General features: G+C 39.1%; 2 protein-coding genes across 4 annotated transcripts in view; one reads left to right on the top strand and one right to left on the bottom strand.

The window, feature by feature from the left end:
• Positions 1 to 3,343, bottom strand: part of foxp2 (forkhead box P2) — a 112,505-nt gene extending 109,162 nt beyond the window's left edge. The window contains exon 1 of one of the 2 annotated variants that reach the window (XM_017694020.2): positions 3,078 to 3,343. The gene's annotated coding sequence lies outside the window, so the exon portion shown is untranslated. The remainder of the gene's footprint in view (positions 1 to 3,077) is intronic. The other variant, XM_017694022.2, reaches the window with a different exon arrangement.
• ppp1r3aa (protein phosphatase 1, regulatory subunit 3Aa) lies at positions 1,893 to 17,686 on the top strand. 2 transcript variants are annotated; one of them, XM_037538892.1, is made up of 5 exons: positions 1,893 to 2,113; positions 9,650 to 10,359; positions 11,280 to 11,332; positions 11,417 to 11,499; positions 15,355 to 17,686. In XM_037538892.1, exons 1-5 carry the CDS (start codon positions 1,985 to 1,987, stop codon positions 17,323 to 17,325), a joined length of 2,946 nt encoding a protein of 981 aa, XP_037394789.1. In that variant the 5' UTR covers positions 1,893 to 1,984; the 3' UTR covers positions 17,326 to 17,686. The 2 variants fall into 2 exon arrangements, with proteins under 2 accessions (XP_037394789.1, XP_017549508.1); XM_017694019.2 differs by lacking the exon at positions 1,893 to 2,113 and adding an exon at positions 7,641 to 8,705.
• The last annotated feature ends 3,755 nt before the right edge of the window (positions 17,687 to 21,441 follow it).

The following is a 21,441-nucleotide window of genomic DNA, read 5'->3' as shown; positions in this document are numbered from 1 at the left end:
ACCACAGAGGAGGACACATACAAAAAATAGGTTTATAAGCTTTACATGAGAGATCATTACACTAATAATGACTGAAGAACATTTAAAGGCAATTAATTTCCTCTCTTGGTAATGATACACAACTCTCCCCACTTTTCATGACGAGTTATCTCAGAAAAGCAAAAAGGAAGGGTTGAAATCAACAATTTGCTAAAGGTTAAAGTGATATTTCCAGAATTCATTTAAAACATGTATCGAATGACTGCATTCAAGCAGCAGTTGGAATGTGGAGAGCTTTGGGTCATCTGTCCAAAACCCCAGTTACTAAAGAGCCCTGAAATTAAATTGTTCCTCTGCTCTGCCTTTACTCAAACAAGACACTGGACATTTTAGAGCCTAGACTGCAATCCACACATAATCCATATCCGCTGACCCCACCCAAAAAAAACTTTTCTTTTTTCCTGGCCAGAATTCGCAGCACTTTCTCATTGAAAACAGCAGCTCTAGTCAGGCTTAATAGGTGACCCAGAGCATAACTAAAAAAGCCTCAGCTCTCAGCCTCTTAGTTACTGAAGCACACAAAACACCATTACGATGATGTGGATAATTATGGCACACGAGGGCCTCTTAAGCATGTAATACAGTCTTTTATCTAAAGAAGTCAATCTCTCCTAGGCTGACAGCTAGAAGCATATGATCCTGGTAAACAAATACTTTCACGCGGCACAAAAGTGCCATTAAAGGCCAGAACTGTCAACACAAATTCCATTCTTACTGGAGAAGGAAGGGAGAAAGAAGGGGAAAAAAAACTTGATCACCTCTGGTTGCCTTAACTTGCATGGAGGTTGTCATGGAAACATTTCTGTGAAGTTAATGTGGATAAAAACAGAAGGCTTTCGAGCTTAATTTCCATTAGTGTTTTTGGACCTTGTTTAGGCATCCGCAGGTTTCAGGAAAAGGCCAGCAGAGATATCAGGCAGTGCAAGCTGCAGATCACTGGCCGTTGTTTTTCTTTTTTCCAAAACAGTGCAACACCTCAAGGTCGAGCAAGTGGGCAGTTTGATTTAAAAAGTGGAGCAGGGGGCTAAGCAAGGGGGAAACGGGAAAGTTGAGATAAAACAGACACATAAAAATGCATTTTCTTTCAGTACATATTGAGGAATGAACCATACAAAATAAATTTGCCAAAATAAAGTTTATACTAACAACTGAAATAATTCATCCAAATAAGCACAAACAGTGTATGCTGACCTTTTATGGGTGAATAAACAGATCATAATTGTATGTTTTTGGTATGAAATGCCAAGTCGGAAAAGAATATGGATATGTACATTAACCTACAAGCAGTCGACTCAACCCTTAATTTTGACAAATGATTTCAACTTAACAAAATGCATGCACATTAATCCAGGGAGGCCATACATTTTCCTATCAGCAGAACACACGGAGTGGCCGTGATGAATGGTGTAATCTGGGGGATGTATGCAAAATGCCAGGCTGAACGTGGGTTTGGGTCCCAGTCACGGGTCAGCTGTCATCTGTCCCCCATCAAGTCATCACACTGGCACTGCGTGTGCGCCCCATCCCTCTCCACAGAGGGTGCACTGAAACGGCACTAATTAAAATCACCTGGAGAAGACTGCGTGAGGCTAACGAAGGGCCAGGCTTCGGGTTGCACTGAGAGGTCGGAGCCGTCGAGGTGTGCTCGGCAAAATTTTACTACTGCTGTTACGGCCCCTTTGAAGAGGCCGCGTGTTGAGTGATGAAATGGTGTGAGACACACCTGCACTTCACCTGCACAGCTGCCAGAGTAAACCAGAGGCTTCGGCCCCAGCTAACACAGAGGTGAAAGCTTGAAAGCTAATCACGGGTCACCACTGGAGCTGGGCTACTACACCTCTTGTTAGCAGTTAAATGGGTTAAAAGGGGGGAAAAAAATCACCTACCCTATTCATTTAGTCACAGATATCTTTTACCCACCAAGCCCCTCAGATAGTGCCATAAAATGGGCCTGGATCTAAGAGGAGTGCTGCCCCTTATCCGACTCTGTATTACCTGCATCATTACCACTTACTATCAGTACTCACACTATGGAGATTTCACAAGGACCATGGGATGGGAGCAAGCAAACACGGTAAGATAATAATAATAATAATTTTTAAGATGTCAATTTCAGAAAAATATTAGTAAGGTACTTTTAACACTTTTTCTGGTTTGATATTTTGTTTGATGCCTAACAAATGATCCAACACAGAATAACATTAAAACACAAACTACATTTTGTCCTAAACTACACATAGTTCCAACGTGCTTTTAAACTAAAGAAATAGGACGTAGGCAATGTGACTATTGAGGTCAGCATCATTTCTACTTAAAAAAAAAAACTCTAGAAAAAAGCCAGCTAAATATAAATTGTTTCCAATAATCTGTCCTGAAAGCACATAATTAGCCAATGTATTATAACGTTATGTATTACTAATTAGTAACACAACCTGCTGAAAGTTACATTTATACGCTGCTAATTATACAGTTACGCAAGGAAATCGTGTAGTCTACATTTTAGACGCACCGTCTGTGCTACATTTTAGCGAGAAAGCCAACAATACGTGATTTATTCTCTACTGTTTCAAACTTTTTTTAAAGTGAACTCATCATGCCTGTTTTTGCTTCTACTCAGTCTTTAACCAACTAATGCTTTAGCGGGGAAAAACTACATACAACGTACCATTTCTCGCTATTTGCACTGAGTGATATATAAAGGCTAAATGAAAAGAGTGAGGAGTCTCTCTCTCGCTCTGTCTCTCTCCTCTGTGTATTGACTTCTGTGTGACCCACGCCGGACACTAACGATAAAGCTTCAGGGTCTGTTGGCACCAGAACTACCCCACAAAGACTAACTATGAGAGAAAGACCCTCAAAATATCACCCCCTTCTCACTGAAAGCCCTCAGAGTAGCTGCACCGCTCGCACCACCACAAACTGCTCGGGTGAAGTTGTGTGAGGTTTCGGCTCCCAGTCGACACGCAGCAGCTGAAGTGAAACTCACTACACAACACAGGAGGCTGGAAAGCGATAAAACAGTGAAGTGGAAAACTCACCAAAACACGCGCTTATTTCCTCCGTGGGAAGCAAAAAATAATAAAAAAAAAAAAACACAACAACAACAGAGGTTTGTGGAAAACACACGAAAGTGTGGCTCGCTTTCGGCGTCGTGAGGAAACAGGCTAACGCACGTGAGCGTACAAGTTAATCATAAAAGCAGGTTTTAAAAAAATGAACAACAAGCCGTAGAGTAAATAAGACCGCTGAGGTATCCCTCCGCTCGGAGATGCACGCGTTGCCTCCTGTCTTCAGCCAGAGTGCTGCTGTTATTACTAATGCAACACAGGCAGAAAAAAAGCAAGCCGAGTACACTGAGTCCTGTTACAATGCTCGCGCATGAGGCGCAATACGGAGCGGCAGCTTGTTTTTTTTTTTTGCGTTACGATTCAGTACATCAAGATGTATTCCGCCGAGCGTTCGGGACTAGCTGATTAGAAAGCAGCCCCCCCAGGGGAGGCTCTTCCGCGGAGGTGGATTTTGTTATTTTTTGGAGTGCCGCGACCGCGTGTGACGTCATGTCCACCTGCTTTGTAAACAACAACAGAAAACAAAACTCGTTAGAAGTTGTATTTAGGCGGGTTTTTCACACTTTTGCCCAGCTGAGCTCTTGAAAGCCACTACTGAGCTGCTCCTAGGCGTCTACGACAAACAGCCTGTGGAAGAATATTTTCTGCTGGAAAGTTGAGAACAAAAGAGTGAGAGAGCGCGCGCCAAGGAAGAAAGAAACATGTTTTAGATAGATAGATAGATAGATAGATAGATAGATAGATAGATAGATAGATAGATAGATATGTGTGTATGTATACTATTATGACTGTATTACAAGTGTACAATATACACACATCACACACACGCATCTATATATATATATATATATATGTGTGTGTGTGTGTGTGTGTGTGTGTGTATATACATATTCATATATGTATACATATGTATTTACATTAAATATGAAGTATAGGAGTATATTATATGCGTGTTGTATAGAATTAGTCTAGTATATATGTACACAATACCTTCATTAATGAACTATAACCTTGTTCATCGCCACAATTTCTTTTTTAACATTTTCATCTTACGTCTCACATTTAACTGACTAGACCGAGATCGTTTAAAACGTATTTGTTGACGTCATTACAATGATCAAAAACCTGACCACTGCGCTTTCCTTCATCTCCATATTCGCGCTACAGCTGCGATTTCGGGTCCATTGTCCACTCTGCGCTCGGAAACTCACTGACCTTTGTGTTGAACAAAAACTCTAAAGTTCTCCGGCCAGCAGATCTGTGCTAATCGCAGGTTAAGTCCCTGATCTTGCCGTGTTGACTGCCATGGTAATTTGATATGAATAATTCAGGACAGTTTTCTCGTGAACTCCTCTAAAACAGCGAGCGCACACAGAGTAACGGCTCGCGCTAATTTAAATGACACATGACGGCACATCCTTTCAGTCCCACAGTCCATCAGTCCGGCTTTAACTCTGCCTGGACAGAAGCACATCAGCCCAAAATCTAGGCGGTTGTTTATGCAGCCAGCAAAACTGTTCACTTTCAGATGAGTTTTAATAAATAAAAAAAAACAAACATTTTAACCATGTTGGGATTTAAAATCAGATCTTTAGAAAACGAGTCGTGTTTGTGTAGAATGTAAAGTGTGAGGCATTTTAATGTCTTCATTAGTTAATCGGACCCATCACAAAATCAATATCACAATAGCCACAATAGTACACACACACACACACACACGCACACATATATCTATCTATCTATCTTTATATATATATATATATATATATATATATATATATAAATTCAACGTACAACAGGATGCTCGTTATTAATGTTTCTCCACATCTAGAAAACAGCAGAAGATGCAGAGTCAGTTCAAGAAGTGCTACTTTGTTCTTGAAATCATAGTTTAATCTATAATCCTTACAAACAAATATAAACTTTAGTGCCAGTTATCCGGGCTGCTGACTCTTTTCGTTGATTACATCATTAGAAATTTAGCGAAGAGTAACTGCGTGTGGAATTGCAAGAAAATAATAAGTGTAAAAATCACCGGAGACTCCGGACTCAGCCCAAAGAGTTGAGTGTTGCTGCCACCTATCGGTCCAGTTTAAAACTGCACTCAACCAGTGGAGGAGCGCTCGGCTGGCAGAAAGCGTGGCTTAAATGTGAGCGCACAGTGCCCTCTAGTGGTGAGAGTCAAATATCGTGATTTTCAGAGACAGATTAGGCCTGATTGTCAGACTTTATGGATCCAAATGCAAACAAATCAAATAAATCACATAAATAATGGTGCCTCTATAAGAAAATTACTTTTGGTGAATGAAAAAGTCAATGGATTCAGCTGTTTACTCACTATCATTATGTCTAAAACAAGGCACGACACTCCACCCACTAGCACGACACTAAATATTTACGAGACTGCCTATGTAAGGTTTTAAAAGTAAGAATAATAAATATATCATGTTACAGGTTGTAAAGGGTACTTTTTACAACACATAGCATGGATGAGATGAATTATGATGAGATGAATAATAATAATTAATGGCAGTCTGAAGAACAAAATCCTCAAAAGTGTGGGAGAATTTCACGCTAAACCCAGAAAAAATGTGGTCAATAGTTGTATTTGTAAAGCCGACCTCCTCCATGCTGGAACATCTGAGAGGAGACGTCGACTCACCGGATAAAGAAGATTCTCGGTAAGATGTCGCGTTCCAACCGCATACTAGCTCACTGAATAGTGTGTAAAAATGTCACATATACCATTAGAAGTGCACTCATTAGTGTAGTGTTTGTGTAATTCAGAAGTGTGTGGTTTGGGACGCGGCGATAGTTGTTTCTATCGAGCTGGTTAGCTAGGTTAATGTTTGTGATAATTCCGTCTTATTTCGTGTTATAAACTGAGCTGTAACACCTCTGTTTCGAAATGCAGGTTCTCTTGAATCATTAATGGAGATGGAACAGCAGGTACCTTGTTTACTTTCATGACAACGTTTACTCTTTTTAACACTGCATAGTTGTCGAGGCCACATTCGGCGAACACACGGAGAGCCTCTCCAAACATTTGTCTGTTCTGGCTCCACTCGCTAACACTTTAAGGAGGTAGTTCTCCGTGAACACACAGGGTGGCTGGACAACGGGTTAAATCGTTCAAATGTAACTGTTTATAGAGAAGTTTTCCACAATCGTTCCACAACCGCTTCCCCTCCGCGCCATCAGAGCGCGTCCTGTCTGCTGTGGTGAGTATCTGCTCTCAGAGGACAGCGAGACTCTCACAGGGGCCAGAGAGGCGCTGACTTTCCTCCGATTCACTGAAGACCAGTGACTGTAGAATTCAGCTGCAGTAAAGTGTAGACAGACAGCAGAATGCACTGTTTACATTTAACCTTTAAATTCAGATAGATTTGTCTGTTTACTCTATTACTAAAGGAAAACTGATATAGTTATTGCTGCTACTTTGCACATCCTTGGTTTAAAACTTTGACAGGAAAAAAAATACTGGAGTTTTAACCTCAAGCTAAATTTAAGAGCTAATAGCTACATAAAACTTATATGATATCGCTGTGATGTATAATCAGAATAATCGATTATTCGTTTGAGTAATCGATAGATTATTCGATTATTAAATTAGTCGTTTGTTACAGCCCTAGTGTAGTCTCGTCAATTTCTATATGAGGGGACAGTAAAGATGTTAGGGGATGACTGCAGAGTAGCCTAAACCCCTAGTTAAGTAAAAGTATTGTGATAGTAGTAAAAATGTATTAAGTTAAAGTGCTTTTCAGAAAAAAAAAAAGAAAAAGGAAATTAAGTCTGTTAAGACAATATTCATCTCATTTTTGGGATCCTTTGGGTTTAAAATAAAATGTTAAAGTTCCGAAGTGGGAGTTGTGAGCAATGTTGTGCTATGGGCAAATGAAATTGTCAATTTGCTGCCTAATTATGCCCCAACAATGGGCAATACAGCAACGCCTGCAGAGCAGCAGTGCCTGGTGCCTTGCCCATTGAACTTGTACTTAAGTACACTTATCTGTGTAAGTGTAACTAGTTAATTACCCATCTCTGCCTGCAGATAGTTATATACAGAAGTTTGGACACCCTTGGCTGTATCACATACTGGATTTGTTCATTTTTGAAGTGAAAAGAAGACATAACCTCTGCAGAAAACATTAAAAAAACAATTTCCTGAAAACAAAGACTTATTTTATGTTTGATGAAAAAAAATAGTAAAGACAGCATGAGCAAAAATGTTGATGCTTGCGAGCACTTTTTGTAGCCAGCTTGAGCCCTTTCTGTTCTTTTCGACATTTTCACCTACTCTTCCTTACAGAATGCTTCTAGTGCTGCAATATCTATGGGTTGTCTTGCATACACAGACTGTTTAAGATGTACTTACCGATTGTCAATGACGTTCAAGTTAGGGGACTGTGAGGATCATTCTAACAGGTTCAGTTTGTATCTCTTGAAGTAGTTCATTGTAGATTTTGAGGTATGTTTAGGATCCTTGTTTTGTTGTGGAAGCCAGCTTCTTTTCAGCTTCAGTTTCTTGACTATGTTGCATTTGATTACAGAATTTGCTGATATTTTATGGAATCCATTCTTCCACATACCCATGCAGTGTTTTGTATGGCAATGGCTGCCTTAATAGTTGTCAAGTGTTCTTTTCATCAAATGCTGTTCCTTTTGGTGACACATACTTTTGGTGATTGTGGTCAAAATGTTCCATTTGTACTTCATCAGTCCACAGCACTTGTTTCCAAAATGCCACCAACTTATCTAGATGTTGTTTTGTATGCTACAGACATTGATCTTTGTGATGAGGTCACAGGTAAGGTGTCCTTCTGATGACATGTCCGTGCAGATCATGTTTGTGCAAGCAATACTGACTGTGCACCACCACTCGTGTCAGCTAAACCATCCTGCAGGCCCTTTGCTGTCATATGGGGGTTTTGCTTTGCCTTTCCGGCCAGCATACGGGCAGTTCTATCCACAAATTTTCCTCTAGATCTTGCCTTGACTTCCACAATGTCCCTTAACTGTCCTCTTTTAATGACAAACTCGACATTGGATCAAATGTCCTTACACCAACTGCTGCTCTGCCCTTTTATGCAATTCTTCATTTTAAGGGTTATACGGGAACTATCATGAATTAACCAGCAGTGGTCACCTTAAGCCGCCAATAGTTCTTCAGAGTTTAAGGAGTCAACCTAGACAACTTTATTCCATTATATCACCCCTTACATAACATCAAATAAGGAACACTTGGGATCAGTACTTTTACTTGCCAGACATTCTTTACAGAGTCAAATGAACCAGCAAGGATAGAAGCTAGTACATACTGTATCTGCTCAGTGTCCACAGAGGGCACACTAGCATGAGCAGTGGAAGCTATATTTAAGTCAGGCTCTCAGTACAATGTTGAGCTGCAACCTGAGCCATCATGTGTAGTCACATCATGTGTGGTGTGTCAGTGGACTGCCTCTGTCTGTTTCTCACACACACTGAACTGGGATGTCGGCAGAAAAGTCTGGACTGCCGGTGGCCTCCTACTGCATGGAGACCCCTATCCTCAGTGCCTGGATGCAGCACAAAAGCAGGGAAGAGGAGAAAGATGAGGAGGTAATGCTGGGTGATATATGGTCTATATTGGTCTAAGAGTATTGGTTTCACACTGTAATATTTGTTTTTAGTTGCACTGTAAATAAGTTGCATTGTATCCATGCTAACATTCTAATCTAGTCCGATGACATCTTCTACTACAACTGAAGGTGCAGTGATCCAACATGTATTCTAATATTCTATATATGGTTTATATTTATTATACTATGTAAGGTACCCTTTGGTGTTTAAAAGTGGAACAAAACAGTGCAAAATAAGTTATATCAGGTTTATAAAACATTCTTTTAGAATAAGGTACCAAATATAATTAATAATAATTCTTCATTTTTATATAGCACTTTATCAGGACCCAAAGATGCTTACAGTTCAGAGTACATAAATAACACACTTAACACAGACAACAAGAGCACATTAATACATACAAAAAGACAAGCAGTATATGGGCAGGTCTAATGAAGGAGCATAACAGACTGATGGCAGGTTATGAAATATGGGTTCATTCACTTTATTAATACAAACTTAAATGTTATCAAATACGTACACTCTTATAAATAGAAGTGCTATGTATTTATATTGTTCGTTCATCAAGGTACAAACAAAAACTGATATTTAAGGTTTTGTTGTTTACCTAAAATAAGATTTTCCCAGGTGAAAAGTATGTATTTGTACATTTTCATAAACAAATGTTTGAGAACAGAACAATAAAATAAAACGCCTGGAGATGAGACGGGGTGTGTGGAATCAAAACAGTATGTATTTTATATAATTATATAAATATAATTTCAATGGATTAAAGGATCCCTGACTAAAGTTACTTAGATGTACCCTTGAGTACAAGAGGGGTACTGCCCCAGTAACAGTTTCGTACCTTCTTTTCTAAGAGTGTTTGTTGCTGTGATGAATTTGTAAAGTATTATAATATTGAATTTTATCATTACATCCAGCACTACGAAGATTCAAACAGATGGGAGGAGCCTCAGAGAAGCTCCAGCGATGAATCCGAAGAGTCTGAACCTGAGCCTCCACCACCTTCAGTGATACGTAGGAAGGTTTCCTTTGCAGACGCCTTTGGTCTGGAGCTGGTGTCGGTCAAAGAGTTTGATAGCACAGCTGAGACGGGGCCTAATGGCTTAGAAAGGTTGCTTGGGGTAGAGGCCCGAGAAGAGAACTACTACCTGTCCAGCCTCTTCACCGTCCCATCCTCAGATGAGGAGCTTTCACTATTGCTGCAACAGAACAAGCTGGAGCTAGAGAGCATCGAGCTCATGCCTGGCTCCACTACCATCCGAGGCATCATCCAGGTGCTCAATCTTTCCTACCAAAAGGCCGTCTATGTCCGCACCACACTGGACAGATGGCAAACCCACTTCGACCTGTTGGCCGAATACATACCCGGCTCCAGTGATGGACAGACAGACCGCTTCTCCTTCAGACTCACCCTGGTGCCCCCATTCCAGACAGATGGTGCTCGGGTGGAGTTCTGCCTCCGCTATGAGTCCTCTGCTGGAACCTTCTGGGCCAACAACGGAGGCACTAACTATGTGTTGTTCTGCCACCAGAAAGGAGGGAGGGAGCTGAAAGAGAAGGAAGGAGAGAAAGAAAGGGATACAGAGGAAAATTACCCTGAGAAGAAGAGCTGCTTGAAAGGTAGAAGGTGAGATGGCATTTGATGCAGATTTTAAAAATGTTTTAAAGGACCATATTCCACATTTTTATGTTTTCCTTTATATCCCCTGAGGTCCTCTTATATTGTTTGTGGTGTTTTATCTACCAAAAACAATCAGAAATTGATTTAACACGGTCATTTTCCAGCCTCTGTTTATCCCTTAGAATAAAACAGGCTGTTTTTGTTAGCTGTGTTTTCCTCAAATGTAGTCATCTGCAGGGCGAAGGCTAGTACAGACTTCCTCTAAGACCTCTGATACCTCTGTTGTGATGTACTGCGCCTTAAAAAGCAATCCAGGCTGAAACCCTGCTTATAACTTCAATGTGAATGGGCAGGGCTAAGTACTGTCGGCTGAGTAGGTGGATATATGTAAATGGGATTGTTTTTCTGTGACATCACAAAAACAATTAATTAAAAACAAGCTGTTTTTGCAGCATAGTTTTCACAGTTTCCACATATGGACTGTAAGGACATTTTACATAAACAAAACAAACTAAATCTAGTAGACCTATAATACTTATATATACACATATACTGTATAACAAAGGTAAAGTAATTATAGTGTAATACCAAATGGCCTACATGCCAAATATATTAAAAGGCAACCCTAGTTTAAAAAATCTGATTGAATTCTGATATCCTTTTTCTTCAGTTATCCAATCAAACGTTTTCTGCTGGAATTACATCAGTTCTATTCTCCAGACAGAAAATAATATTTTCTTTGTACAACTTTGTAAACTAAAGCTTTAAGCACTGAAACATGTCATGTCAAATCAAACTGGACTAAAGTAGAAGACAGAATGTTTTGTTCTAGTATGCAGTGATGTATGTTATAGCTAAATATGGCTGAAGCTTGGACACATGGCTGAAGTGAAGTATATGATTAGCTCTGTTCTGTTTGTTTACAGAAAGTGGAGCAATGCTGAGCTGAAGTCCACTGGCTCGAGCAGTGATCTCTCAGGTTCGTGTCCCAGCCAGTAGAATCACTACGGGGTAAACTTGACCTGTATTGAATCTAAGCATGATGGAAGTGTTTTATTTTCAGAACCAGAGTCATCTAAGTCTGAGAAGAGTGAGGAAGAGAAAACTCAGAATGAAGCAGTGGTGAAGGCGTGCCACAAAACTTTGGTGAGCTTCATCAATTGTCCTTCAGGGCTGTGACATAGGCATGCATAAAAGAGAAGGTAAAAATAGGAATGTATCACATGCGTTTTAGTGATTGTGCTTGATTTAGTTTCTGTTTTCCAGACTTTTCAACAGTGCCTCACTTTTGTTACCAAACTGTTAAGACACTCCAGTTTGTACTCAATTGATTAGAGCTACGGTTATATTTTCCAAAGCATGAACAGAGCTTGAAACAAGCCCTTCATTATCAACTATTTCAAATTGACTGCAACAAATGATATCTTGATGGGTGAAAACATCTTAAATCCATTCAATCCAGCCAACATTTCTCATAACAAATATTGGTAACTCTTCACTTGTACACTGCTACATAACATTGATATAACGATGCCATATACATGTCATGGCAGATGTTTTGTACCGGGGTTAAGTAAGGTGTTACCAAAATAGAAAACTGTACTTATTTCTAGACATTTTTCTTGTTTTAAGTTGTTTCATGTAGTCAACCTGTCTCATTCTATTTGCTGATAGTTTCACTTGTTTGAAGAAATAATGCAGATATATTTTGTTCTTTTTTGATGAAATATTACTTTAAACAGCTAAAAATAGGTTGTAACATCTTGTAAAATTGCAGCAACCTCATAATGAGAAATACAAGATACATTAAGTAGATTTAAGATGATTTCTCTTGCCAAGATTGCACTATTGATACACACCCTCCTATAATTTCTGGTCAGTTTTTCAGTTTTTTAATTTGCAACTAGGTTGCTACATTGAAACTACCCAGTAGTTTCTCAAAGGCCCACTTTTTCTTGCACTTGAGTTCTACAGTACTTCTCTCTCAGCATAACTGTTCTGCATTCCTTCCATGCTATCAGTAGCTAAATAAAAAAGTTATATAAAGAAAAGAAATGCATTTGAAGCTAGAAATCTAATTCAAATAGCTTTTGCAGCTGAAGCAGAGTATGACACATGGAAATGCTTTGCCTCCTGAGTGAGAATGAGTGGGATTAGGACAGCTTGTAATGTGCCGCAGTTCAAAGTGTACAGGGTGCTCAGTATAAGAGTGGGCAGTAACTTGACGCCAAGGAACATACCATACATCCCTCAAAAGCTGTCACATGCAAAACTATTAATGCTACTTGTCAATGCAGAACATGCTCATGTAAACACAGATAGATGAGTGAGTACAGTTAGGTTAAGTATTCATGCTGATAAATGATACCACATGACCAAGTTCAGCTTAAAAACGTCTAGCTTGAAGCAAAAGTTCAGCAAAAAAATCAAAGCTGTACAATTTTCCTCTTGAAGGTTTCAGTCAGTTAAGAAGTGATTGGTGAAGTTTGCCTCTAGTTTTGGACTAGAGCTTTGTGGCAAATGCAGCTAACAAGTGATAGAAACCAATATGATATCAATTAGCATTGATCTAACTGCATGTCTAAATTATCACACAGTTGCTTATGTAGCATCTGATACTGTATAGTACACTGTTATGTATGTATCTAATATATCTGTACATTGAATAGCTTAAAACAGCCATAGCAGACACCTTGAAGCCTAAATGTTGCTTGAACTCTTGTGGTTTGCAGAAATATAGTTTGCATGATGCTAATGGACATACATTACTTGTAAGCTACATTAGCACTTTCTCACCAATGCAAAACAAAAGAAGCAAACTTCATACACCAAACATGTCTTTGCTCATTGATTCCTTTTACAGTAAGTGAAAAATGGATTGATTTGATTTTTCCCAACAGTTATATAATATAAATATAGTAACAAATTACAATTACTCTTGTTACTATGCAAGAGTAAATTTTCCCTCTAATAGATTAAACCATAGAACATTTATTCTTAGTTACTTTTTAATGTAATGAAATACTTTTACTTCAATGCTGATGTTTTTTAATAACATTACAAAGTAAAAATAAAGCATTAGCATATCAGCTCATAAACCAATTTGACGAAAAAAAGAGAAAACTATCAAATAAGAGCAGCACACAGCCACGAAAACACTACATGGATGTGCAGTTTAGTGGAGAAAGAAAGAAGAGAACTTTAGTAGCACACATTCAAATGGTCATCTTCATTCCTTCATAAATGAACTAAAAACTGCATTATTATCAGTGGCTAAACACAAAACCTGCCTGCTAGCTACTTTAGTTAACAGGTGTCACCCATAACCTGGTTCATGGCTTAAATTTAAACCTAGTTTAGTTGCCATTTTGGGGATAAACAACCATATACAGCTGTGATACTGGAAATCTCATGTAATACAGGTTCCCCATAAACTCAGGCTTTCTTTTTTTAATCTTGCTGACCTAATCTGACCAGACAGTAGGGAGGGTATAAGTTCTTTTGTTGTGTACATGCTGTACACAGAGTTCGCCTCACATCAGCAACATCAGGGCATTACTCAAATAGAGTTTAAACAGTGTTGTGCTATAATGTTGAGATCATTGTTTGGTCTGATTGTAGAAAGACTGTATACTGCACATCTGGACTTACTTGGTACTTACTTAAAAATGCGTTTACCAAAATACATTCACTCCTAATCTCACCTGACAGATAAAACAAGAAACACAGGACGGACTCACATCCATTGAAAGGTCTTTCAATGAAGATGTGTCCTTGCCAGAATCAAGAAAGTTAATTCTGTCAGTTTATCACAGAACTCTACCTAGCTTTCCTCTCACTCCCTCTCTGCCTTTGTATTTAAATATGTGAGAGGCTGTTCAGTTCAGTGTTTAATTTTAACTGTCAAATAGAGTACTAATTAATGTGAGATTCTATATTAAATATGCAGTATGATTACCAGTGAAAAATGTGACAGTAAAGACAGCACTGGATAAACAGCTGTTGCTGATAATGAATTTAATGATAGAACTGTATTACACATGTATCAGTTAATAGATACAGTTTTACAGCTGTTAATGTAATATTTGTAGTTAATAGGCTGACACCCATTAATGTAAGTTAATGTTGAAGGAGCTGATGGGCAGCAGGACTGTCACTAAAAACTGTCACTAAAAATATTAATTGAGTAATGTACTCATAATTTTGACTCAGTTAAGTAATCTGCTTTTTGTATTGAATTGTAGACTTCATTAAACAGTGAACTCTGCACAGCCTTTTAGGGATTCTAAACCACTGTGTTGGAAATAGATAAACCACTTTAGAAACAGATAATCCAGCAAGTCTTATAAAATCATCTAACCTTCAAGAGCATGTACTTCAACATAAACCTTGTTCCTTTCACAGTTCACAGAAAGATGTCATGACTGTCCAAAGAAAACCATTTATCTCCATTTTTGTCGATTTTTACTTGTATACATCATTTCGACACACCAGCTGTCCTTTATGTTGCAAATATTTCATGATGAATGGACCAGTAGAAATGCTCTAAAATCACTTGGAATAAAGTCTCATCATGTTAACTTGCATTAAAAAGTAAGAATGTTTTTGCCCTCTCATGTAAAGTTGCTATTTTGGAGATACTTGTTTTTCTTTGCACATTGACGATAAGCACTAGTGGTGCATACTGTGATCAGTCTCTGCAACTTTTTCTTACATAAAATGTTTTGCTTTAGTTTTGTCTGTACTGATTATTCCCATTGATGTAGCCATGTCAACTCAAACATTTTCAGGTTGTGACTGTCAATATACAAGAAAGTAACTAATTTCCTCCTGTAGTTTTCCACAAAACATCTTACTTGAGTAATTTTCTTTACTAATATTTTTGCTTATATTCAATTAAATTACCACCACAGTAACACTACTTTTGCTTAAGTAGGGATTTTCAGTACTTTCTATTCCTGGTTAAACAGAACTGTTTTTATGACTGCATTTGATTGACAGGCAGAAAGACGGAATAGACGGCGGGCAGCTCGGTTGGCACGAGTGCAAGACTACCTCTCTCAGAGGCAAACAGAAGTTCAGAAAATGGAGAGAGATTTAAATATGGCAATACCTGCTTCACAGCTTAGTACTCCAGTGGAGCTAGACACCTCTGAGGTATCCTTAGTGCACAGAAGAAAGGATCAGGATACACCACCAATCCTAACATACCACCAGATCCCCTTACTTTCTTTGGACTGGGGTAAAAACACAACACCTCTCACACATACGAACACTCCTAAGATATACAGTGGAGCCAGCCCAGATATGCCTGAGAAGCAACTAACAGAAGAAGAGTCATCAGGGTCATCCACCAATGCCTGGGAAGCTTTTCTCAAAGGGACAGGTAGTTCAGACACCCATGCTAATGCACTTGACCAAGAGTGTTTACTTTGCATGACTTCATTCCCATCACACAATGAATGTAACATGTCCACCCCATGGGAGAAGGTGTTGTCAGAGAGTCTACAGAGTCCACTCACCAGTGGTAATAGATCGCTCAGATGTTTTAGCCCAGAGGAAACTCTAGAGTCTGATCCTGCTGAGAAGTGGCAAGACTTCAAGCCATGTCATGCCAAAGAGAAGGCATTGGGTAACAAGCATACCGAAAAGCCAGGCATCACTACTGAAACACACATTGTCCAAGAATCAGAATTGGTCTGGGTGCAACCGGGGACAAAAACACAGGACGGACTTACATACAGGGAAAAATCTTTCAGTGAAGATGCATCCTTCCCAGAATCAAAGAATTCAGTCCAAATAGTGGATGCCACAGAATCTCAGGATTCCAAAGGAGAACACAGAGTCTCACCTGAAGAATGCGTAGGTAACCCAAACTACTCGGCCCCAGAAGATGACGTGAAAGGAGACTCAGACAAAATGGTCAGCACCACCCTGACATTTAGAGAGATCAAAGATGAGCCATTTACAGACAGACAAACAGGAACAGGGGGGTCCTTAGAAAGACTGTGTAGAGATGAGAACAGAGAGCTAAAGTGGGTGAAAGAGCATATCAGGAAAGAAAATGAGATTGCAGTAGAAATTAAGGTGAAGATATCCTGCAATGAGTATCCTGGAGATTTGACAGAGGGACTAGAAAGCAGATGTCAAGAAGAGAGTGAGGAACCATCCCAGTTGAGGAATCAGAGCATGGAAATGATTTCAGCAAGCAAGAGCATGGTGTTTGATGAAGAAGAATTCAACAGAGTGATTGAATGGACTGACACAGAAGCTTCAAAGTCACAAAAAGAAGAGGAGATCGGGTGGCATAAGCCAGAGAAAGAGCGACTTGCTGAAAAAAGTGAGACAATGTCATCTGTAGCAGTAGACAAGTATATAGCAGATAGAGAACATGAAATCAGTTCAATAGCAAAGATGGAGGGTCAGGAAGAACAATATGAAGTAGATGAGACAGTACAGGGAAGGAAAGGTGGAGGTGATGCCTGCAAAGACTTGATCACATGCAAGGATCCACATAAGACTCACAGTACCACTGACACCTGTACAAACGCATCCACTCATTCTGTAACCAGTCACTCCAGTGACCCATCTGGGCTGTTTGGCTGTACAGAATCTGTGAGTGAGGGTGGACCCTTACTCTTTTCTGGCAGTTTCGGGGAGACTCTGAGGTACAGGGCAGCTCAGGGCCTCCAGGATCTCCAGGATCCAGAGGCAGAGTCCCCTGCCCCATTGTCCAAAACAGCCACTCCATCAGGGAGCACAGTGTCTGGTAGGCTCCTGGAATGGTGGGTTGAATTCTGCTCCCTAAGGCACATATCCAAGGCTCTGCTGTATACCATCTTGTTTTTGATCTTTATAACTGCTTATCTGCATGACCTGCCAGTCTGCTTGGGCATCTACCTGCTGTCCGCATGCTGGTGGTGTGGGCAGAGCATGAAAAAGCGAGTAGCCGCAGCTGATGGTGTGGACTGATGTCAACATCAGAAAAGTATTATTCTTTTAAGGCTATGGCACACTAACACAATATTTCCAAACCCGACATTCCCCAACATTCTAATGTTGGGATATGGCTTTATGTTGTTTCAGAAAAATAACTAACAAGTCAAATGAACCATTGTGTTATACTTGTGGTCACACACAGGTATGGCACACCAACCAAAAGTTTGGGTTTGTTGGGTCAGGGTACTCTGGCCTTTAGTCAAGCAAAGAATTGTAAGGGCCCAACATAAGTTGACTATATGTACCAGATTCATAAAGTGGCATTTGTTTTTATTCTAAATACTGTTGTTTCCATTAATAAAATAATTTAGAAAATGACATCACAGCTAAAATATCTTGGCTCAATTTATATGCTGCATCTTTTATGTGATATACAGCCAATATGTTTGCAGAATACACACAAAGAACAATTTAAAAGAAAAAAGAACATGTTATAAGTATGAACCACTAATGTACGTGCTATGCAAGGTGATATGAGTTGAATACAAACATCTAAGATACAGCAGTTTTACCACAGAACTATGTACTAAGCAAGCTGGATATTTAATTTGCATTTAATTTAATTGATCCCATGAAAGAATTCTATAATGCACGAGCCATATAATGCTTTGACAAAATGGCTCATCTATGTTAAATGTTGATAAATTCTGTGAAATTTAAACTCTTGCTTGAACTAAAATGTGCTGACTCTTAAGACTTACACTTATCTTATCTTATGATCTTTCTATGGTGTACATTATTAAGATATTGTGAAATCAGGTGGATGAGTAGAATGTAAGTGTCTCCCTAACTTGTACAGGTGCACACAACTGGCCTCTATATAGCTCTAGGCAAGATGTCATCAGGCTCAGGAGAAAGATTCAGGTTAGTGTGTTCATGTGATCATGTGATTAGCAACTAGGCATCTGATCAGTGGATCAATAAATTCAAGAGTTTGCAAAGGAAAGAGTTAGTAAAGAAAGACATAGCAAGCAGGTGGCATATGACTCCAGTTATTATCATTGTCTTTTCTGGAGAAGTTGAAGGGAAACGTGGAAGAATCCATAGAGATCCCGAGGGAAGACAACCCTGAATTTTGGCTTACTACCAAAGCAAAACTGCTAAGTAGCTAGCTATGTGATAACGGCTAGCTTTTGTATTTAGCTAAGCTGACAAAATCAGTGCAAACAGCAAGATAATTCAAATGACTTCCTTATAAATGGCAGATGAAACTGTAACACTGCCTAGCTAAATAGTGTCTGCCTGTCATGCAGTTTGACAGAGTGTCTGCTTGTGTTATTGTCTGTCATGCTAAGTGTGAAATTTACGATCCAGATTCTCTGATTCCAGGTTTTTGGGTATCATTTTTAGACTTGAATAAAGTGGAAAACAAAAAAGTAGTTGTTACAATCAAACAATCTTGCTAGTGCTGAAGGGAGCTGACTGAGGAGGATCAGCCAAGTTAATATAGCTAGAGGTAGCTCTACTAATTTCCTTGCTAAGAGCTACTAAATCATATGACCTAACCTTAAATTGATATCTTCTGATATCTGTTTGGTGGCACAGTGGTGCAGTAGTTTCGATTCCCTGGCTGGCTGACCAAGGTCCTTTCTCAGTGGAGTTTGCATGTTCTCTCCATGTCTGCATCAGTTTCCTCCAACAGTCTAAAGACTTGACCAATTGGACATGCTAAATTGCCCCCAGGTGTGAATATGTGTGTGAATGTATTTGTCTGTGTGTCTGCCCTGTAAAAGACTGGCAACCTGTCAAGGATGTATCCTGACTTCTGCTCAGTGACCACTGGGACTCCAGCAGCCCAGGAGGATAAGTGGCCTAGAAATGAATGTGTGTGTGTGATAGCTGTTCTTGTGAAACAACAGATGTGGTAGCACATGATACATGATCATGATACAATGAATATCAACATTCCTTGTGATTCAATACATGAATCGTGGTGTATAATGAACACCATGGTGTAATTAATGTTCAACCTTTTGTTTTGCTGGATTTCCTTTCCTGTGCCTTGATTTTTTTCACTTGGAATTGAAATTTAATAATTTTATTATGAGGGATATGATGTATTCAGGTAAGTATGTAGTTGCAAGGGGATGGGTTTGGCTTGCCTTTTGGACAAGTAGGCCTTCAAGCACCCATAATCATATCGCACTGCGCTTAACTACTCTGGTTTTAGCTGGAAAAAAGTTTTGGTGGTAAAAAAAAGACAATGTATGCTTCCATTTACACAATTTTAAAATCTGCCTGTGTACACTGTTCAAGAGTTTGGAATCATTGTCTTATTAATAATTGCTATTATTTAATCTTTTATTTATACAGTGTAAACTAAAACACTAAGTTAGACACTAGACGGTATTTAAAGTTCTTTTATTCAATATTTCAATACTGAATAATATTGTTGTTCTCTTTTTGAGAACACCAAAAAGCTATTAAATGATATCCTGATATCCTGATGTCCTGATAAGTTATCTGCCTGAGATTTGATGTTTCAAATATGTGGTATTCTGCATGTTAATTTTAGTATAACTCCATTCTCAATGCTTTACAGCTTTCTCAGTCATTACAGACTCATAGAGCTCTGTTCATCATTCTGGACATTCAAACACTTCTGCAGCATCATAATAGAGTCAGTTACTATTTTTAAAATTCTATGTAAAACAGTGATCCTATACTATCAAATTGTGATTCCAAACTATTGAATGCTAGTTTAAGTATTTAGTTGTGCATATAAGCCACAGAGCACATAACAAAAGCTAAAGTTATGTCAGTATTGACTCAATAGGCAGGGTAGGGTGAAGTAGCAGTATGCTGGTCATCCTCACACTAGCTCTGACCTCATGGAGCACCTGCTACGTGTTTGGACACACCGTGACGGACGTGACATTTCCTGCAACATCCGCCATGTGATTTTCCCCAGACTGACTACAAGAGAGAAGGGTTAGAGAGACAGAGAGAGTGGATCCATAGGGACACCTGATCTCTGTCACGTACGTAACTCACACACATAACCTGAGACTGAACCGCATGTGAGAGGTATCGGTGTCTCTGAGCACGTACACAGACAATAGTGTGCATAAGCAACATTTATAGCCATTTGGAAAGGACATGAGCTGTAAACGTTTGGAATCATTGTTTTTCAGTAATGAGGTCTGTATAACTAATTTTGATGCAGATATATAAAATAAAATGTAAAATGATCCTAATATTATACTGCTACTTCACAGGTGTTAAATAATTAGTAGTTAAAATTTGAGCTGTAGATATTCCATGAAGCATTGAGAATTAATGAAATTCCAGAAGTGATGATCAAATCTCAATACAGATAAGTTGAAAAGACTATGAATAGATAATACTTAAATCTATTTCCTTCCTAAATCTATGTCCTTCATTACTCAGAATAAATGTTCAAAAATGACTAACATGACAAATGATTCTAAACGAAAAGTTTAGCACGAAAGGTGAAGGTTCATGTGAGCACACTGGGCTGTGAGCAGGGAGTAAAGCTGTTGAGTGAGTGATACTGCAGCCACTTGATCCTGTCTGTCGTGACTCTGACCTTTCCAGAGCTGGATGGACTCCAAACTCAAGCTTCTCATCAGGAAGCAGTTCCACAGCACCACAACTGTCCCCCCTGAGAGTTACTGACCACTTCATACTCTGACTGACTGAGCAATCATATCACACTCAAATCGCTTCACTCTCAAATAGCAAAAATACCTTTTGTTCAGTACTTACCAAATACCTAAAACACCAGACAAAGACATTGTGAGCTCAGCATAGACAGAGACAGTGTAGTTTAGATCATATAAATGCTTAGACAATGTAAATGCAGTTACTGTACAGGTTATGCAGTTCATGGATATGCTGATTTGTCACCTTCTTCACATTCTGGCCACTGGAAGTACAGAGAGAGAAATTTCTGAGGAGATTAGATAAAAGATAATCCACTTGCACAAGGAAGGGAACATCCAGAAAAATGAGGAAAACCCTAGACCTCAATAAAATGATTAAAATATACAGAGAAAATGGACTTTTAATCTGGTAGTGCACCAATACTGTCACTATTAGATAAACAGTGCTTAAAGCTTTCTTCTC

This window comes from Pygocentrus nattereri, chromosome 1 (genome assembly GCF_015220715.1).
Source record: "Pygocentrus nattereri isolate fPygNat1 chromosome 1, fPygNat1.pri, whole genome shotgun sequence".
NCBI classification, from domain to species: domain Eukaryota; kingdom Metazoa; phylum Chordata; class Actinopteri; order Characiformes; family Serrasalmidae; genus Pygocentrus; species Pygocentrus nattereri.
Note: the sequence above shows the minus strand (reverse complement) of the source record. Positions and strands in the feature narration are given on the sequence as shown.